This window comes from Lichenostomus cassidix, chromosome W, assembly GCF_008360975.1.
Source record: "Lichenostomus cassidix isolate B80296 chromosome W, HeHo_3.0, whole genome shotgun sequence".
In the NCBI taxonomy this organism is placed as follows: Eukaryota; Metazoa; Chordata; class Aves; order Passeriformes; family Meliphagidae; genus Lichenostomus; species Lichenostomus cassidix.
In genome coordinates, this window is record NC_139510.1 from 2,725,901 (window position 1) to 2,742,787 (window position 16,887).

General features: G+C 41.0%; 1 protein-coding gene across 2 annotated transcripts in view; it reads right to left on the reverse strand.

Annotated features, from left to right (window-relative positions):
• Window positions 1-411: 411 nt before the first annotated feature.
• LOC146425317 (homer protein homolog 1-like) overlaps window positions 412-16,887 on the reverse strand; it is a 327,102-nt gene continuing 310,626 nt past the window's right edge. For both annotated transcript variants that reach the window (XM_085041671.1, XM_085041672.1), the window contains exons 7-9: window positions 13,681-13,791; window positions 11,920-12,000; window positions 412-2,595 (exon numbers count right to left, since the gene is read on the reverse strand). In XM_085041671.1, the coding sequence (XP_084897797.1) occupies window positions 2,407-2,595; window positions 11,920-12,000; window positions 13,681-13,791 (381 nt within the window). In that variant the 3' untranslated portion in view covers window positions 412-2,406. The remainder of the gene's footprint in view (window positions 2,596-11,919; window positions 12,001-13,680; window positions 13,792-16,887) is intronic.

The window sequence follows — 16,887 nt, forward strand, 5'->3', positions numbered from 1 at the left end:
TTAATTTAAATAGGAAAATATTAAAAAGTGCACATCTAAATTTTTCCATGTTCTGTATATACATACATGTGTATGTATACATAGAAATACTAATGCACCATGCATATTCACAAAATTTAAGTGAAATATTTCAGTCCAGTATTTTCCCAAATGTAAATGACAGCATATCTTTAAAAACTGAAATAATTATATCATTAAAAATAATATTACATTTATTCTGTCATCAACTTTCTGTGGTTTTATTAATTCTTTATCCTTATTATGTCCACTGAGAATTAACAGGACATTCTCCTTGTACTTCCACGGCTGTTATGCCAACTGAATGTTGGTTCCAGCAGCTTCTCACAGCTTCCAGCAGCTTTTCACAGGAGCCATCTTTGTGGCCCCCCCCCACCACAAACTGGGCCAACACAAGGACACATCTGTTTTACAGTAGCGCAAGTGACAGGAAAATCAGGAGCAACATCCCCATGTAAATTAAAAACTGGTGGTATCTGCTCATCTGGACTGCCATCTAAAATCCATCAAATGAAAAACATGTAGCCCACCGCAAAGTTTTTAACAATGAACCAAGCTCCCCCATCCCTTTAATAAATAAAGTAGTTGAGAAAATACCCTAAAAATAGGGAGAAAACTTAAACATTGTGTATATTCCATACAGTATAATACATCATGGTTTAGCATTTACCTTAAACCATTTTCCTGACTAGTCAGAGGACACCTGATAAATTACTGGTAAAGAAAAAAACCCAATATTTTAGAAATAAAGCATGTATTTCTGATATAAATGAGAACTTGTGTGCATTATATGGTATATACATACAGTACATACATAAAAACAAACTTATCTTTTCTAGTTTTAAATAGCAATCTCCAAGTGGAGAAAATTGTGTTGTATAAATTTAATAAGCGACTAGATTTCATGTTTAACTTTCACATTTATTTAGGGAGCAAACAAAGGTCAGTGCATCTTTCAACTTTGAATTCTGACAGTCGTTCATACTTTTTTAAAAAGCCCTCTTCAACATTACAAGCAATTTATGGCAAGAAAGTACTTTGATGCAAGAAACATGACACCTGGCTTACTTTTCAAAGTGTTTTTTTTTTAAAGAAATCTATTATATAAAGAAATGCATGTTTGTCAAAACTCTGTTCAAATTACATCAAAATAATTTTAAAACCTCACTGAGGAGAATTGATTTCCTGTTTTTAAACAGTTAACAGTTCAGTATATTGACTGGTGTCATTTCAATAAAGATGTGATATAAAGGCCCATAAAAGAGTAAACCTGTCTCCATTTCAATTTGTTATGACAACAGAACTTCTAGAAACAGTTTTCTTGCCTGGACAAGTTCATTGTATGAGTAATCCCTTGCAATAGATCTATGCCCTTAATGCAATTTGTAATAAACAATGCTCCCCATAAGTCATTATTCACAAAACCTGAAATTCATGTGACATGCTGAAAAAGTCTCTTGCAGAACAGGTTAATTGAACATGGATAGTTGATACATGTACCACAGCCAGAAAACAAACAACTGGCTATTTCTTGTTATCTGTGCATGTCAAATTTTACATTTAGAATTCTTGGGGGTTTTTGACTTTTTTCCTGGAGGACTCACCTGCCATCATTGGTTGGTTTCAAAATATAGTTAAGTGAAAGATAGTATCTCACTGTAATTACATAGAATTCATATGAAAAAGTAAACTTAACACTGGATATTATTGCAAAACACCAAAGTAAGCTCCATAAAGAAATATTGTATCTTCCAGTACATATATAAAAAAGTATATAAACAAGAAAAACCCAAGGAAAAAACAACCAACCAGCTAACCAAAAAGCCCCAAAAGGAAGAACTTTATACAAGCAATTATTGTAATTTTTTTTTCAATTAAAGATGCAACTCTCTATCACTCCTGGCAAGAATAAATTGGTAATGGCATTGCTGCTCCACAGTGGAAAGTATCCTGAGAAATGATTAAGAACAATAAAATACAGGGCTGTCATCACTAAGTTCTTGCACAGAACACAGCAATTAAATAAATTAATAAAACAGCAGATAACCTATACTGTACCTATCACAAAAAGGAGGTGTGACCTGGTACACTGCTAATTCTTCCATCACTGATAATTAGAAAAGGATTGCATTCAGTTACTGTTAATATATTTTATCTATGCCCAATAATATAGAAGGAGGTAATTTGTAATTCAAATTTGTTGGTTTTTTATTCAACTGACTACAAACTAAGTTCTAAATTTTACATTGAAATATGACTCAAATTTAAAACAAGCCCTCTCAGAGGACCATTTTCTAATTTTGTGCAATTTTGATGCAGAGCCCATCACAGTCCTACAAAGAGAGACAGTGCATCTTTAAGCTGATTGGCACTGAAATCCCATTTTCTTTAGTGGCATTCTGTTAGCTTGGCCAAATTATCTCGTAATTCTGTCAGTTCAAATATTTTTCCATCAAGAATTTCTAAAAGTGTCTTCAAGTTATTGCGAAAAGCTTCTTGCTCATTCTGACTTTTCTCCAGACGTTGCTCTAGATCAGACCGCTGGCCTTCCAGGTCTTTGTTTCGAATTTTTACTTCCTTCAGAGAAAATACATAAAAAGTTAATGTCTTGTTTGCAAACAGAAAAAAGTATAACCTTCTGCTGGTATTCATATGTTATTTTTGTTAACTGTTTTTTGAAACGATTTGTGACTGTGACCCTTTACAGTTTCACTAAGACAAAACCAGAATCCAAATTGTTATTAAGATTGTATATGTGCTATCATTTTCTCCATTTTTTTCAGCAATTCATCTGAAGGACAGAAACTTTTGAACGGGGATAAAATTTAGTCAGTGCAAAATGGAAATGGTGATATTCAGCTAAGTTATCAATTCTATCATTCAGAAATATGCCACCTACTAAAATATGCTTCTCAAAGGTTTACCTAAGTTCAAGTATTCCCTTATTTAGACTAAATGAATTGCTCAAGTACACAGTCCTCATTAAATGGTCTCATATAGAAGTTCATGAAGAATACTGCTTTATAGATGCAGGAATACTACCTTACTCCTGTCCCACAATACAGACCTTTTCACTCTGAAAATTAAGACAGAAACATAAACTAGCAAGGCTGATGTCAAAGTGAAATCGATTGTAACAAATTTAAAGCAGCAAGTGAAAGCCGAATTTCTTATTGCACTGTGCCTCAGAGCTCCCGCGTACAAGCTCTGCAGTAGTGCAGCTGCGGGAGCAGGGAAAGCACACAAGCCACCAGTGTTGTACAGACAAGCTGTTCCCATTCAGTGGGTGGAAAGGTGAAGAAGCGTCATGTTACACATAGCTGAGGGGATCTGACCCTAAGCAACCTCAGCTCTCATTGATAAGGAAGAGAAGCCCGCTCACACCAGCCAGTGGGAGGGGAGAGCTGCCTCCAGGGACTCCTAACTACTTTGGCTTGCACATGATGGGAGGGATGTCAAAGCTTCTCTGCTTTGTGCAAAAGAGTCTTTTACCAAATTACTAATGTAGTGGCCATGTGGGTCTCGAACAGCATATTGTTATTTGTCTCATTCATTGCATGTCTCAAATTCATGCTGAATTTCATAATTTCAGTTATGAAAAATACTCTCACAAGGACAGTATATTTAGTACATCATACACCCTGCACAGTCGTTTTCTGAAAATATGCATAGTGAATTTATATTTACATACATTAACATTTTTAAACACCACTTACCTTTACAGTGGCTTTGGGTCACAAAGCTTTAACGGGCTGGCTCTGAGTTTTTACAGCAACTAGTTTCACACAGCCATAGGGCGGACAACTTGGCAGCAGCCATTCCTCCCAGCACAAGCTTTCTTTCTGCCCTCCCACTCTCCCACTATTTTTTTTATGATTCTACCATCTCCCTCAAAGCTAATGAATACATCCATGTTTACATTGAGGAGATCTCAGCTAACCATAAGAAACAACCTGAGCCATATAGAATATGTATTTGGGCAGTCAAGGGTAACAGGTATAAAATGGCAGCTTTGTGTCAAAGTCTGTGGCCTTTCCATCTGTGAGGGGTGTGATGGCAGCTGCACCCCTGGCCAGAGGGCAGATGGGTGCCAGCTCCCAGTCTCTGAAGGGGGGAATGCCCAATGGCGGTGCAGGTGGAGAAGGCAGAGCCTCAGGGACCTGATCTCATAGCTGCAGTAGCTTGTGCAATCAAGGGTTACATCCAAGCTGAAATGGAATACCTCCCTTACTTCTTGTTTGTAAATGAGCAAGTGGCCAAAAATTGCAGATTTTTGGCCACTCATCTTGGACAGCGCAGATGAGAGCAGGAATCATCCCTTGCTGCCAGGATCAAGAGAAGAATTAGTTTAATCTGTTTAACACTGAGTAATATAGGTGCCAAAGCATTAAAGGAAGGTAACTGAAAGGAGAATTTGTAGAAACAATATAAATTAAAATACATTCATGCTTATGTAAGGACTAACTACCCCACTATTTCTATAGATGAATAAGCTAACTAATTATAACCCAGTCCATACACTCTGCAGATTATCCTTCATTGTGTCTACTCCTGCCCTCCAAATAATACCAATAAGTACTACCCAGTATAAATTACTTGTCCAAGACCCTCTGAGACTGAGTGACTGCAGTACAAGAAGAAAAGGGAAATTCAGGGTCCTCTCAGCTCTGCAGGGATGACACAGTTGTTTGTTTAGCTCACACCAAACTGATTGCTGTTTTTCCGCATTAGTTCATGCTTCCTGCTTCTCCTGCAACTGCTCCTCCTCTACTCACCAAATGTGTGTGCTCTAGGAAGTCTCCTTGACACTGCTCTTACCCCTGAGTTAACTAATTTTTGTAAGTAGGCAAGCCAGTGATGGAAGGGATCACTTTGGAAAAAACCTCATTGTCTCCTCTCTCTGGGGAGACCTTCTAGCAGCCTTCCAGTACCTAAAGGAGGCCTGCAAGAAAGATGGAGAGGGACTTTTCACAAGAGCATGTGTGAGACAAGGGGGAATGGCTTTAAACTGACAGAGGGTAGGGTTAGATTGGATATCAAGAAGAAATTCTTTGCTGGGAGGGTGGTGAGGCACTGGAACAGGTTGCCCAGAGAAGTTGTGGATGCCCCATCCCTGGAGGTGTTCAAGGGCAGGTTGGATGGAGCTCTGAACAACCTGATCTAGTGGAAGGTGTCCCTACCCGTGGTAGGGGGGTTGGAACTAGATGATATTTAACATCTCTTCCAACCCAAACCATTCTATGATTCTATATGATTTTGTTTCATGAGATCTGGGACTGAAGAGTAGCCCATTGGCCTGTACCTAGCACTGAACATTATCTTTTAGGCCCTCCTCAGATGCTCTTAAACTGAGTAACTGTTCTGCTGTGAGCTGTTATGTGGGAGCACCCAGGTAAAACCAAAAGCTTTATGTAAGATGTATGAACTTCTATCCATATGTTATGATCCAATTATTAAAGTTCTTTGGAAATACCTCTGCCTGAATTAAGGTGCAAATGAGACCATATGCCAGTCAATAGTATGGGTTTATTTGATAATAATTAAGAGAGAGAGAGAGAAGAAAAGAGAAAAAAGGAGAAGTAGGAAAAGAGGTGTGGGGGGGGGACAGAAAGAGTGTGACAGAGACAGAATAAAGAAAATATCACCATCTGTGGATCCCAACAATGTTGCGTTGATCCTCTCCAGCTGGTCTTCCTGGTGGTGATGGTCCCCCAATAAAGCATAGAATCCCATGGGTTAATATACACTCAGGCCAGGTGGCAACGTCCAGGTATGCCCCCCCCCCGGGGGGAAGGGACAGTCTCTAGCAGAAGACTGGATCTGTTGCCTCACATGCAGTCCTGTGGTGCAAGACCTAGTGCTTTGGGGGGTCTTTGATGGATTGTGACTCCCCCTCAGCTGCCTCTCACATGAAAGTCCCATGGATGTGGCCTGTGGGGTTGGGGGTTCCACAGCTGGGCCAGTTTGTGTAACCAAGGATGGGCATTTATTGCCTCTGATCAGAGGCTACGCCACAGACCCTGTGGTGGTTTTGCTTAGCCCAGAACATCAGCAAGGTATCTTTAACATCTAAGAGAAATTTAAACCCTTCAAAATCTGTTGTGGTAGGCCTGAGGAAGTGTCTGAGGGGTGGGGAGTGGCACAAAGATGGCTCTTGTGTGTCCTGTGTGAAGGTTCTGGAAGTTTTTCACCAAGTCCAGCACAGCCAATCTCTGATGGCTCTGAAAGTGATGGACATGCTGCTGGCCAAGTCTGGGCCAATTAGAGGTGCTAGTTACACCTTTGTGAAAACATATTTAAGAAGAAATCAAAACAAAGCAGGCATGCACTTCTTTTAGCTACAGGAAGAGGAGGAGGTGAAAATATGTGAAGGGAAAACAACATGGAGACACCTAGGTCAGTGGAGAAGGTGGGGGAGGAGGTGCTCCATGCACCGGAGCTGAAAACCCTCTGCTAGCTGTGATGAAGACCATGGGGGAGCAGGTGGTTCCCCTGCAGCCCATGGAGTCCACAAGGATGCAGAGATCCACCCACAGCCCGTGGGGAGGTGCCCACGCCAGAAGAGCAGGTGGATGCCTGGAAGAAGGTGTGATCCAGTGGGAGGCTCATATAAAGAGTTAAAGCTGCAATGGCCTTGCAAGGAAGAGAAAGGCCTTGCTCCTGGGATGGAAGCAGCCCAGCCTCGGCTTGGGAGTCTGCACCCTATGGACAAGAGGGCTCATGTTGCAGCAGAATTCGGGCGGGATGTTGCTAGTGATGTTGGACCCATGCCAAAGAAGTTTGCAGAGGACTGTTTCTCATGGGAGGGACCCCATGGCTAAGTAGAGGACCCTTCTCCCTGATGGACTGACCAGAGAAAAACCCCCTTACCCTGCCCCCTGCCCGTGTTGTTGGTTGGAAAGAGGGAGGGAGTGAGCAGAGAATTGCAGTGGTGAATAGATTTATGGACCAAGAAAATACCCCTTACCCTGCCCCCCTGACCATGCTGTTGGTTGGAAGGAGGAAGGGGGCTGAGCAAAGAAATGGTGTCTGAAGAAGGAGAGGGGGTGAGTGAAAGAATGGTATCTGAAAAGCTTATTTTTCACTTCTCATTTATCCTCCAACTCTGCTAGGTAATTAAATCACTATGCAACTTTAAATTTGGAGCCTGTTTTCCCTTTTTCTGTGCATCCTCTCACCAGTGTCCTATCTCAACTCATTAATCCGGTGTGTGTTTAACAGTTTGGGGTTTTTCCTCTCCCTTCTCCTGCACGTCTGCCGCAGGAGAGAGCAGAGGTGCCTGGCATTTAGTCAGGGTCAAACCCCGACACACCCAAAAACCTCCTCCCCCCCCACCCCCCATCGTCTGGGGGGGAAATCTGTAAACCTGGCATCTTTGAACTGTGCTCTACCCCTACCCCAAACTCAGCCAGGGATGATTATCAGTGCAGTTGGTGGCTTTGGCCTTTGTGGGTGCATTCCTTTCTCTCAGCCTGAGATAATTGAACAGGTTTCCCTTTATATAATCTCAGCAGTTTGACTCAGTCCAAAGTCCCAGTCAGGTTGTCTTAGATTGATGTTATGATAATCCTTTATCCCCTATCGTTGGCTTATATGCCCAAGAAAGAAAAAATGTGTAAAAAATGTGTGGTCCTGTCTCTTTAACTACACCCAGCCGAAGAGAGAAACGCGGGTTGTTTTGAAAACATTTTCCCCAAGCCTCGCCCTGGGGGAGGATTCGTTGCTCGGCAGAGACTGCGCGCTGGACGGCGGTCGGAGTGAGCTCTGTTCCCGTTTTTTCTCCCATTTTTTTCTTTTTCCTCGTTTGGACCCCTTCTCTTCGATCTGCTTTGCCACCTGGAGACCCAGGAGGGCCAGAGGACAGCAGAGCTCTCCAGGGAGCTCCACCCGGCCCCGGGGGGGGCGAGGAGGAGAGGGGCTGCGTCTGAGGAAAAGGACTTTTTAATCAGGTTGAATAACTCCTTTTCACCTTGGTTTTCCCCTTCCCCTGTGCCTTGCAGGGCACTCTGCGTGGTTTTGTCGAATAAATAGTTTTTTCTTCACTTCCATCTAAGAGGTTCTGTTGTGGGTGGGGGAGGAGGTGTCGGGGCCCTTCGCTCTCGGAGGAGAGAGAGTTTTATCATTAACCCGGGACACAGGTATCTTCAGGAAGGCTTCTTTGATTGTAGCTTCTTTATACAGTTTTTGTTATAATGAGCAAAACTTTATACCAATGTTTGAGGCATGAACTATTTCAGTCTCTGACACCATATTCAGCATAAGGTGTTTCCATTTAACTCTTCATTGCTTGTCCTCTCTTCAAATCAGAAGAGTTCCCTTCCTTTGTTTAAACTTCCAGCTTGTGTACTTTATTTATATTTCATTCTTGATATCTCTTTCCTAATCCATATACATTTACCTTCCCCAAATGCTTCCTCAGATATACTTTCTCCCATACTTCCTTCTGTTTTATTTTCTCTAATTTGTACTTAACATCTTTAATAACTTATGGGAAGCAAAACTAACTGAAATATGCCATGATCTGTTGCTTTTAATTTCTGGAAAACACTTCTTCCCAAATTTTACATTTGATCCTTACACATGCTTACCGTAGATTAGTATTATTGGTTTTTTGCAATAGTATTGCATTACAAGTTCATGTCCAGTTTCCTAATACAGGTCAGTGTACCTCAAAATTGTTGCTTCTTGGCGGGAAGTGGAGACGTGTCCATATGATATAATCTATTACCCTAGTTGTGTCATTTAACTTTATTTGCAATTAATCTCATTTAACAATAAACTAACTCTTGTGATACATTGAGGGCCGTTACAAGGTTTATTTTACACTGTTTTTTCAAACTTTTCTTACAGCAGGGACAGTCATTTGTCATACATTATTTTGTTTTAGAAAAGAAATAAATTATCAACACGTGATTGTTGTTTGCACTGTAATAATATTTTGTGGAATTCAGTGCAAGCATACAAATAAAATATTCAAACCATACACAATAGCTATGTTAAGGAATCAACTACAGTAATAAAGATATCCTGACTTACTGTGAGAATCACACTGATGATAACTCAATAAGTCTTCTCTAGATTGCTAATGAAATTATTAAGTAAAAAGGGCCCTAATACTTACTCTTTACAGTGATAGCACTGGAATTTGTCAATGATGGATTTCTAATTAATGCCCTGATATGAGTGTATCAGAAATGTAACACACCTTTGAAATGATCATTTCTTTGCATACAGTTTTTCAAACGGGCTATATTAAAAATATTTTAGAGTTACATAATCCATTTGCAAATACAAGAGGAAAAAATAAAGCAGAAGAAAAAAGAGTGAGACAAACAGATATGGACTCTAGAGACGATCACCCTGAAAACAGATGGTGGGTCAACTAAGGGAAGAGATATGAGGTGGTTAGTCTGGAGCTACAGAAGAAAACACCATTTTTCCAATGTCACAGATGTAGGGTGAAGTGGCTCAGAGAAAGCCAGTATTATCAAAGCCAGAAGTCAAGATGTTTTAGATGGGCTGCATCAGGTCTGTAATAATCTTTAAGCTGAAGAAAGGCAACTTCTAACTTGGATCCTAAAACAGCTATAAATTTATTTTAATAGAATCATATAGAACCATTTTCAGAAACTGGTCACCTACAATGTGACATATAGTGAGAAAGATTCTCTGAGCTTTTGTCGCTGTTGAGCCGCTAGCAGAGAAAAGGACCCGGGTTCTCAGTGTGACAAGAAAAGAGGAGTTTATTATTTTGATTTCAGCTTATATAGACTTTTCAGAGGTCACCCAGATTGGTCAGTCAGAAACCTTCCCCCAGGCCTGATTGGCCAGGCCTGAACTGTCCAAATCTCGAGACACTGTTTTTAATAACATCCAAACTTTATCTTTGTTTATAAAACACAGAAGAAGTTCTCATGGGAAAGACCTGTGCTAGCCACAAGCTTTTGCCCCCCTTCCACCAGCACAGGCGCCTGTCTGTGGCTTCCAGGGCTGAAGGCTGAACTCTTAATTCAAATTCAAATTGTAGGTAACAGCTCTGGCCTGATGGCTTATCAGCTAAGCATGCATTGGAAACCAGCACAGAAACCACTGAATCATCCCATGAAGGACCTTCACCTTGGAGGGGTCTTTGGGGGTATCCAATGACCACCAGGACATACGGAGCATGCGTGGTGCACATGCTAATGATATTAATGACTTCTGAGAAAATATTGGTATAACCACTCCTATCCTGAAGAATGTAATTAATATTCATGATTTTACCTATAACACTGTGTCTTTGGGGTACTGAGGTATGTGTATTTGGTGGAAACAATTCCCACACATCCGGTGCACTGAATAAAGCAAATACCCACTTCTCTGACTTGGTCTCTGAAGTGTCTCTGAGCTCGATTGGGGCGAATCAATAGAAATATATAAATATCCATTTGGTTACTAAAGAAATAAATATACAAAAAAAGAAGCTACTGTCTATTTAAAGTGCAATTTATGATAAAACCTTATAATTTTCTAATTCTAAAACATCTTTCATCTCTTACTAGTCTCTCATTATTCTAAGGATAGCTAATTCTCAGCTCATTATTACTTTTCATGTAATCTTACACTGAAATTATTGCATATGCTACTGCAAGAAAAATTAACAACTTTCATTATAATCTTCTTTTTGAGTATCTCAGATGAGTTCCTTTTCATCTGAAAACTTCCATGCTTAGTCTAAAGCCAGCAGCAATTTTTGGAATAGTGGATTGTCGGGGGTTGAGTACATTTAGAATTTCTTCCCATTCCTGTTACTAAGCAACAAATAGTTGGATGTTTAGAGCTATCAAGTCTTTTGTTAAAGACAAAAACTGGGCTTGGGCAGGGCAGGGTAAGGGAAGAGCTGGCCCTTCGCGCTTCTCAGCCTCCCGCCATCACCAGCTGTGTGAGGCTGACCTGACCCTGCGCCACAGCGCCACCTGCAGCCGCTCGGGAGTCATCGCACCTGCCCTGCCTGGCTGGGAGCTCAACAGCGCCCCTGCTGCTTGCAACTGTGATTACACCACACGGGAAAAGGCTCAGCAGCTCACAAGTCATCTGCTATTGGTTTTCTGGTTCTAGTTGTGGTTGCTATTATTGTTATTGCTTGTTTATAGATACTAGTAAAGAACTGATATTCCTTTTTTCCCATACCTTTGCCTGAAAGCCCTTGATTTACAAAATTAAATAATTCGGAGGGAGGGGAAAAAAAAATCACATTCTCTGTCCTAAGGGAGGGTTCAACCTCTCTTGGCAGACACCTGTCTTTCAAACCAAGACAACTAGTCAACCCAGTGACAGATAGACAGGAGCTCAAATGTAGCAAGTGAGAGCATGCCAAAGGGGGCATTCTGCTTTTAGTAGACTGAGGTATCTGGCTTTATGCACAGTAAAGAAACAACCCAGAAAAAACAATAAAACCATAATTATTTTAATTGCAAGAAAATGTTAGGGTGTGTTTCTGAAGTCTTTACTACATAAGAATGCTTAACCTTTACTTTCTCAAAGCACATATAAAAGCTGAATACAAACTCATCTCAACATTATGATGCACAGCCTGATAGTTCAGTGGCACACAACCTATGGGAAGATGCTGCAGTGAAAATGAGATCAGAATGGCCTAGAACATGTATGAATGAAGCATATCGAGCATATTCTGTGGACTTGTAAATAAAATTTGTGTTTGTTCCCTCAGAAAAAAATTACTTACAGCAGGTGGCAATTTTGGTAGAAATTCCCAAGGAGCATCCTGACCCACCCCTTCGCAATACAATGTAACATATTTATCTGGCACCTTCAGTGAATATAGGACAAGTTGCTGATGTGAACTGCTCACTTGATAATTTTTCCCTTCTGTCTAAATTAAGATGATACACTATAGCTCACCTGTAACTTTTGGGTCAGAGAATTCCTCAGTGCCTGGAGCTCTGTGGCACTGTCGATTTCTTGTTTCAATCTTTCAATTTCCTAAGGGAGAAGAAATAATCTTGCTAGCAACACATTATCTAACATGGCCTCAGTGCAGGTAAACTGGCTGCTGCTTCTTCTCCTGAGCGAGCTATTGCAATATCAAAACTGGCAGTTAGATACTGCCCATCATAGTGCATGAAGTTTAAGCCCCGCTTCCAGTATTCCTAAATCACAGTCCCAAAGCAGCAATACTGTTCTGAATAAACAATACAGATAAGCATTTTCTTTGTTATAAAAGTCCAAGTCATTCTCTCCCACAAAAAAGATCTGAAATAATGTTTTCCTAGAAAATTAAGAGTCCTTGTAATTAGAGAAACAATTTTATACTTTAAATTCTATTATAAATTATTATCAATTTTTTCAAGAGAAAAATTCAATTTTCATCTGTGAGCTGCTTATTATGTCACTAACAGCAGGGCTGAGCATCAAAAGATTGCCTGCTTTGATCCTTGATTTCTGTAAAAAGAGAATCTAAAAGAAAAAGTTTCTTTAATTTAGCAAAAAGAAAATAATAAAGTATAAGAAAACCAAATATAGATAATGAAAAACCCATTTTTAGCTTGCTTTCAACACACAAGAATAAAAATAGTTAATGAAGCTAAAGGGTATCAAATTTAAAACTAGTAAATACTTTTCCCAAAAAGGGCATAGTCACCTCATAGAACTCCTTTCAGAAAGATCTCTTTGCATCCAACAGCTCAGCATAATTCAAAAGTGCATGGGCACCAAAATGGGAAACATTACCAACCTGAGGCTAATCTCTTAAGTATGAGGAAGTTTGGAAAAGACTTTGTTCCATTTTGGGAGGATATTCTGTAACTGTTGCATCCTCTCATGCATCCTCCTCAGAAACACCTAGCAACAGTCCCCCACAGGAGGAGGGCAAGTACCCTGCAAGATACACTGCTTCTCTGAACATGCACACCAGTGCACACTGTGTCTGTTCAGAGGGCTCAAGGGGTCTGGTCCTACACAGGGCAAACAATCCTTCATACGTGGCTCCTTGCACCTCCTTTTTCCCATCCATAAAGGGGTGAGTCTTGATCATTCTGTGGCACAAATATGTTTTCCTTTGAGACCCATGCTATAGCAGGTGTTACTCCAATTCCTTGTATTTCCATGCTGCTGGTGCAGCTCAAGGCACATGGCCAAATAACTATTAAGTTACAGGCTGGGGTTTTTGGCATGTGTTTAAGAAAAGGACTGATCTTGGGGATCATGAAATTCAGCTATATTAACATAGCCTGAAAAACAGATTGGCCTGAAAAGACATTGAGCAATTACTTGCTCCAAACCCTGCTCTCCAGAAAAAGTAAAGTGCGCAATGACTGCTTCCCTTCTAAGTGAATTTGGACTGCATCAATGTGATGAGTGCTCTGTAGAAACTACACATGCTTCAATTGCAGACTTAATTTAGAAAAGAGAAATGCTTGGTAAATGAAAACATGAAAAAATTATACTTTTTTTGTTGTTCAGATAGCCCCAGCTCTATGCTGGACTAATGCAATTATAATACACAGAAAAAAATATTAATCTATTCAAAGAGGCTGAAAAATGGATTTTACTTCATTACATCTATATAAAATAATATTGTATTTACCAGCCATCTCAAATTTAATATTGAAAGCCTTTAGAAATTATGTAGCACAAAAGCCAAGAATAAATGCTAGCAGATACCTCTTCTTTTTTCTTCAGTGTAGACTCTAACTCCTGTATTGTCTGGTTTAATTCTGTTTTACGTGTGTGGACTTCATTGGCTTGACTGCTCACACACTCTAGCTCAGTCACCTGTTGAAATAAGTAGAAGCAACATATACAGAATTTATTGCAACAAATTCAGGGTACTGTTACTTCTTTGCATTTAAAATATACCCTTAGTGCTGGGTGACTTATGTTGATTAAAATGGTGAAGGTGTTCTTATGAAGCTAGCATAAAATTGCTTTTAAAATTGTTTTGCATAAAATGGTTGCTATGACTTTTAACGTTTGCTGTAATATCTTGGAAACGTTTAAAGTAGTATGTTGCTGGCTGGAAAAAATTAATGAAAAGTTATACTTACTAATTATTGAAAAATTTATGAAAGAAGCTGAATTACGATTTCAGAAACAGTAATCTCTAGATGATTAAACACAGATCCGTCTGTCTAACTAACCTCTTCATCTGACACTTTCTAATGTTGCACTGTCTTAATCAACTAAGTCACAATGCTCACCTACTTTCTAGCAAGCTAATTAAGATTTCACAGCCTGAATTTCTGACTTAGTGTTGTGGTTTGGGAATGGTAATCTCCAATTTAGTAGTCCCTCTACTACCATGCCGTCATTGGCTCCCCCCTCCAATGGGAGGCACAAAAGGCAGAGATCACAGGTTGAGATAAGAACAATTTACTGGAAACAGCAATGGGATAAGGAAATGAACAGTAACAGCAACAATATTAATAACAAAAGGTATAAGACAAAGAAACAATTTACATGGAAAAACTTGAAAAAACCCAAATACCAGACCAATCAGTCCCCCAGGTTTTCTCCCACCAGAAGGAACACCCTTCTCCTTGGAAGCAAGAGAGAGTCCCTTCTTCCCTTCCCTTCCCCCCCCCCACCTTCCTGCCAATGACATGACATGGTATTGAATAACATTAGGGTCTGGCCACACCTACTCAGCCATGCCCCCTCTTGACTATTGCAAAAAAAGTAACCCTGTCCTGTCTGGAACCAGGATATTATTCACCCCTTGTTCTATACCATCTACCTCACGCCCAGATCCTTCACCTTCCAACTATATATATATATATATACACATACAAGCATGATTATAATTTCTGTAGTCAATGGCTCTCCCTCCAAGATGTCTGTTGAATTCATTTAGTTCATGACTTTGGGTTCTATCCATTCTAAATGTTTTCCAGGGCAGAAGGGCTGGTGTGCTGCTGGCTGGTTGCAAGCTTCATCAGGAGCTCACGACTGGTGCATCTGGAGCAGTCCATACTCATTATCCATGGTAGTTCTGGCATACAGCGGCAGTGTCATTCAGCAACCAATATTACACAATTCAACATTACAGACTGTTCTCACCCAAAAATCAAATCCCCTTGAGGTACACATTGTGTTTCCCCATCCCTCTATATTACTCACCAAGTGCATCCCAGTCTGTGAGCAAAAACAACCCCAGAGATGGACTTGCCTTTGCTTGAGGCAGGACTAATCCAAACTGTCTTCCTTAACATATTCCTCATGTGCACCATGGGGACTTGATCCCCTTCTACAGTATGTGGAAGTTTTGATTGGGCAGGGCCAGCTCCATTGGCAGAGCCTTGGGTGTTAACTAACCAGGTGGCCTTTGCAAAATGTAGATCACAATGTTTGAAGGTCCCACCACCCATTGCTTTCAATGTGGTTTTTAACAGTCCATTTGCTGCTTTGTTCCCCGAAAAGCCGCCGGCCGCCAAAAGCAGCAACAAAAAGGCGACCGGTTACGCTGAACGCTGCCCGGGAGTGTCGTGGCTGTGACGCACGCCAGGGGGTGCTTCGCCCGGGGGGAACGGTAGCCCGTTAGGAAAGCAGTAAATATGAAAGAGGCGTAGGCTTCTGCGTTTGGGATTCCAGTAGGTTTATTGTAGGAACGCTGGGGGGGCTTGCAGGGTGGAGAACGGGGGAAAGGATCAGGGTGCCCGGAATCCAAAGCCCAGAAGCCCCGAACTCGGGACTTGCACAACGTTAAAAGGGGGGGGGGGGAACAAGGCGTGCCCAGCCCCGGAGGGCCAATTAGGAAGGGTCTGAGGGAGAAGGGCAGGGTTACAAACCAATAACAGTATTGCAAGGGAAGGTACACCAGTTTTAACCAATGGAATGTTTCACTGGGGGAATATTCTGGAACAGAAATAATAAATTTAATAAAGGCTGGGTGTTATATAGGGCTTATCTGCTGCATCATCCATTGTAACGTTCAATTTTCCCAGAGACTGGTGCATGATAGAGAATATGATACACCCACTCAATCCCATGCTCTCTGGCCCAGGTGTCTATGAGGCTATTTTTGAAATGAGTCCCATTGTCCGACTCAATTCTTTCTGGGGTGCTATGTCGCCACAGGACTTGCTTTTCAAGGCCCAAGGTGATGGTCTGGACAGTGGTGTGAGGCACAGGGTACAACTCCAGCCATCCAGTGGTTGTTTCCACCATTGTAAGCACGTAATGCTTCCTTGGCGGGTTTGTGGCATTGTGATGTAATCGATCTGCCAGGTCTTCCTATATTTATATTTCAACCATCATCCTCCATACCACTGAGGCTTTACCCACTTGGCCTGCTTGATTGTGTCAGGACTTGAATGCAGTGAAATGCCTCAAAACACTGTCAAAAAAGGAAGTCCCCATAAGATAAGCCACCACAACAGGCACAGATGGCAAACAGGAAGGTGTTATTCCAGGCCTAAATGGAGGTGAAGGTTTGGAATTAGGACATTGGAATAAATTCCACTGTGGGAACTTGTGATAAGCACAAATGGACGCAGATCTGTGTAACCTATCCTGACAAAAATTCCCATAATGGAAAACTGTGAGAAAGGAAGCAAGTCTTTATACACATGCCAGCCCAAGTTGTGGGAGTGGCATTTACACCCCATGAATACCCGGGACTTGGACTGTATACAAGTGGCACCTCCAGAAGAACACTCTGGGACCCCCAGCACCAAAAGAAGAAGGGCCAGTGAGACTCCACAGGGACCCATGCAGTGTTGACTATCTTTCTACTTAATCTGTTTCTCTCTCTTTCTTCTCCCCCTCCCCCCCACTTAATATTAAATAAAATCCATTCTATTGACTTTGGCATCTGGTCTCATTTGCACCTTAATTTGGGCAGAGGCATCTTTAAATAATCAGATCCTAACA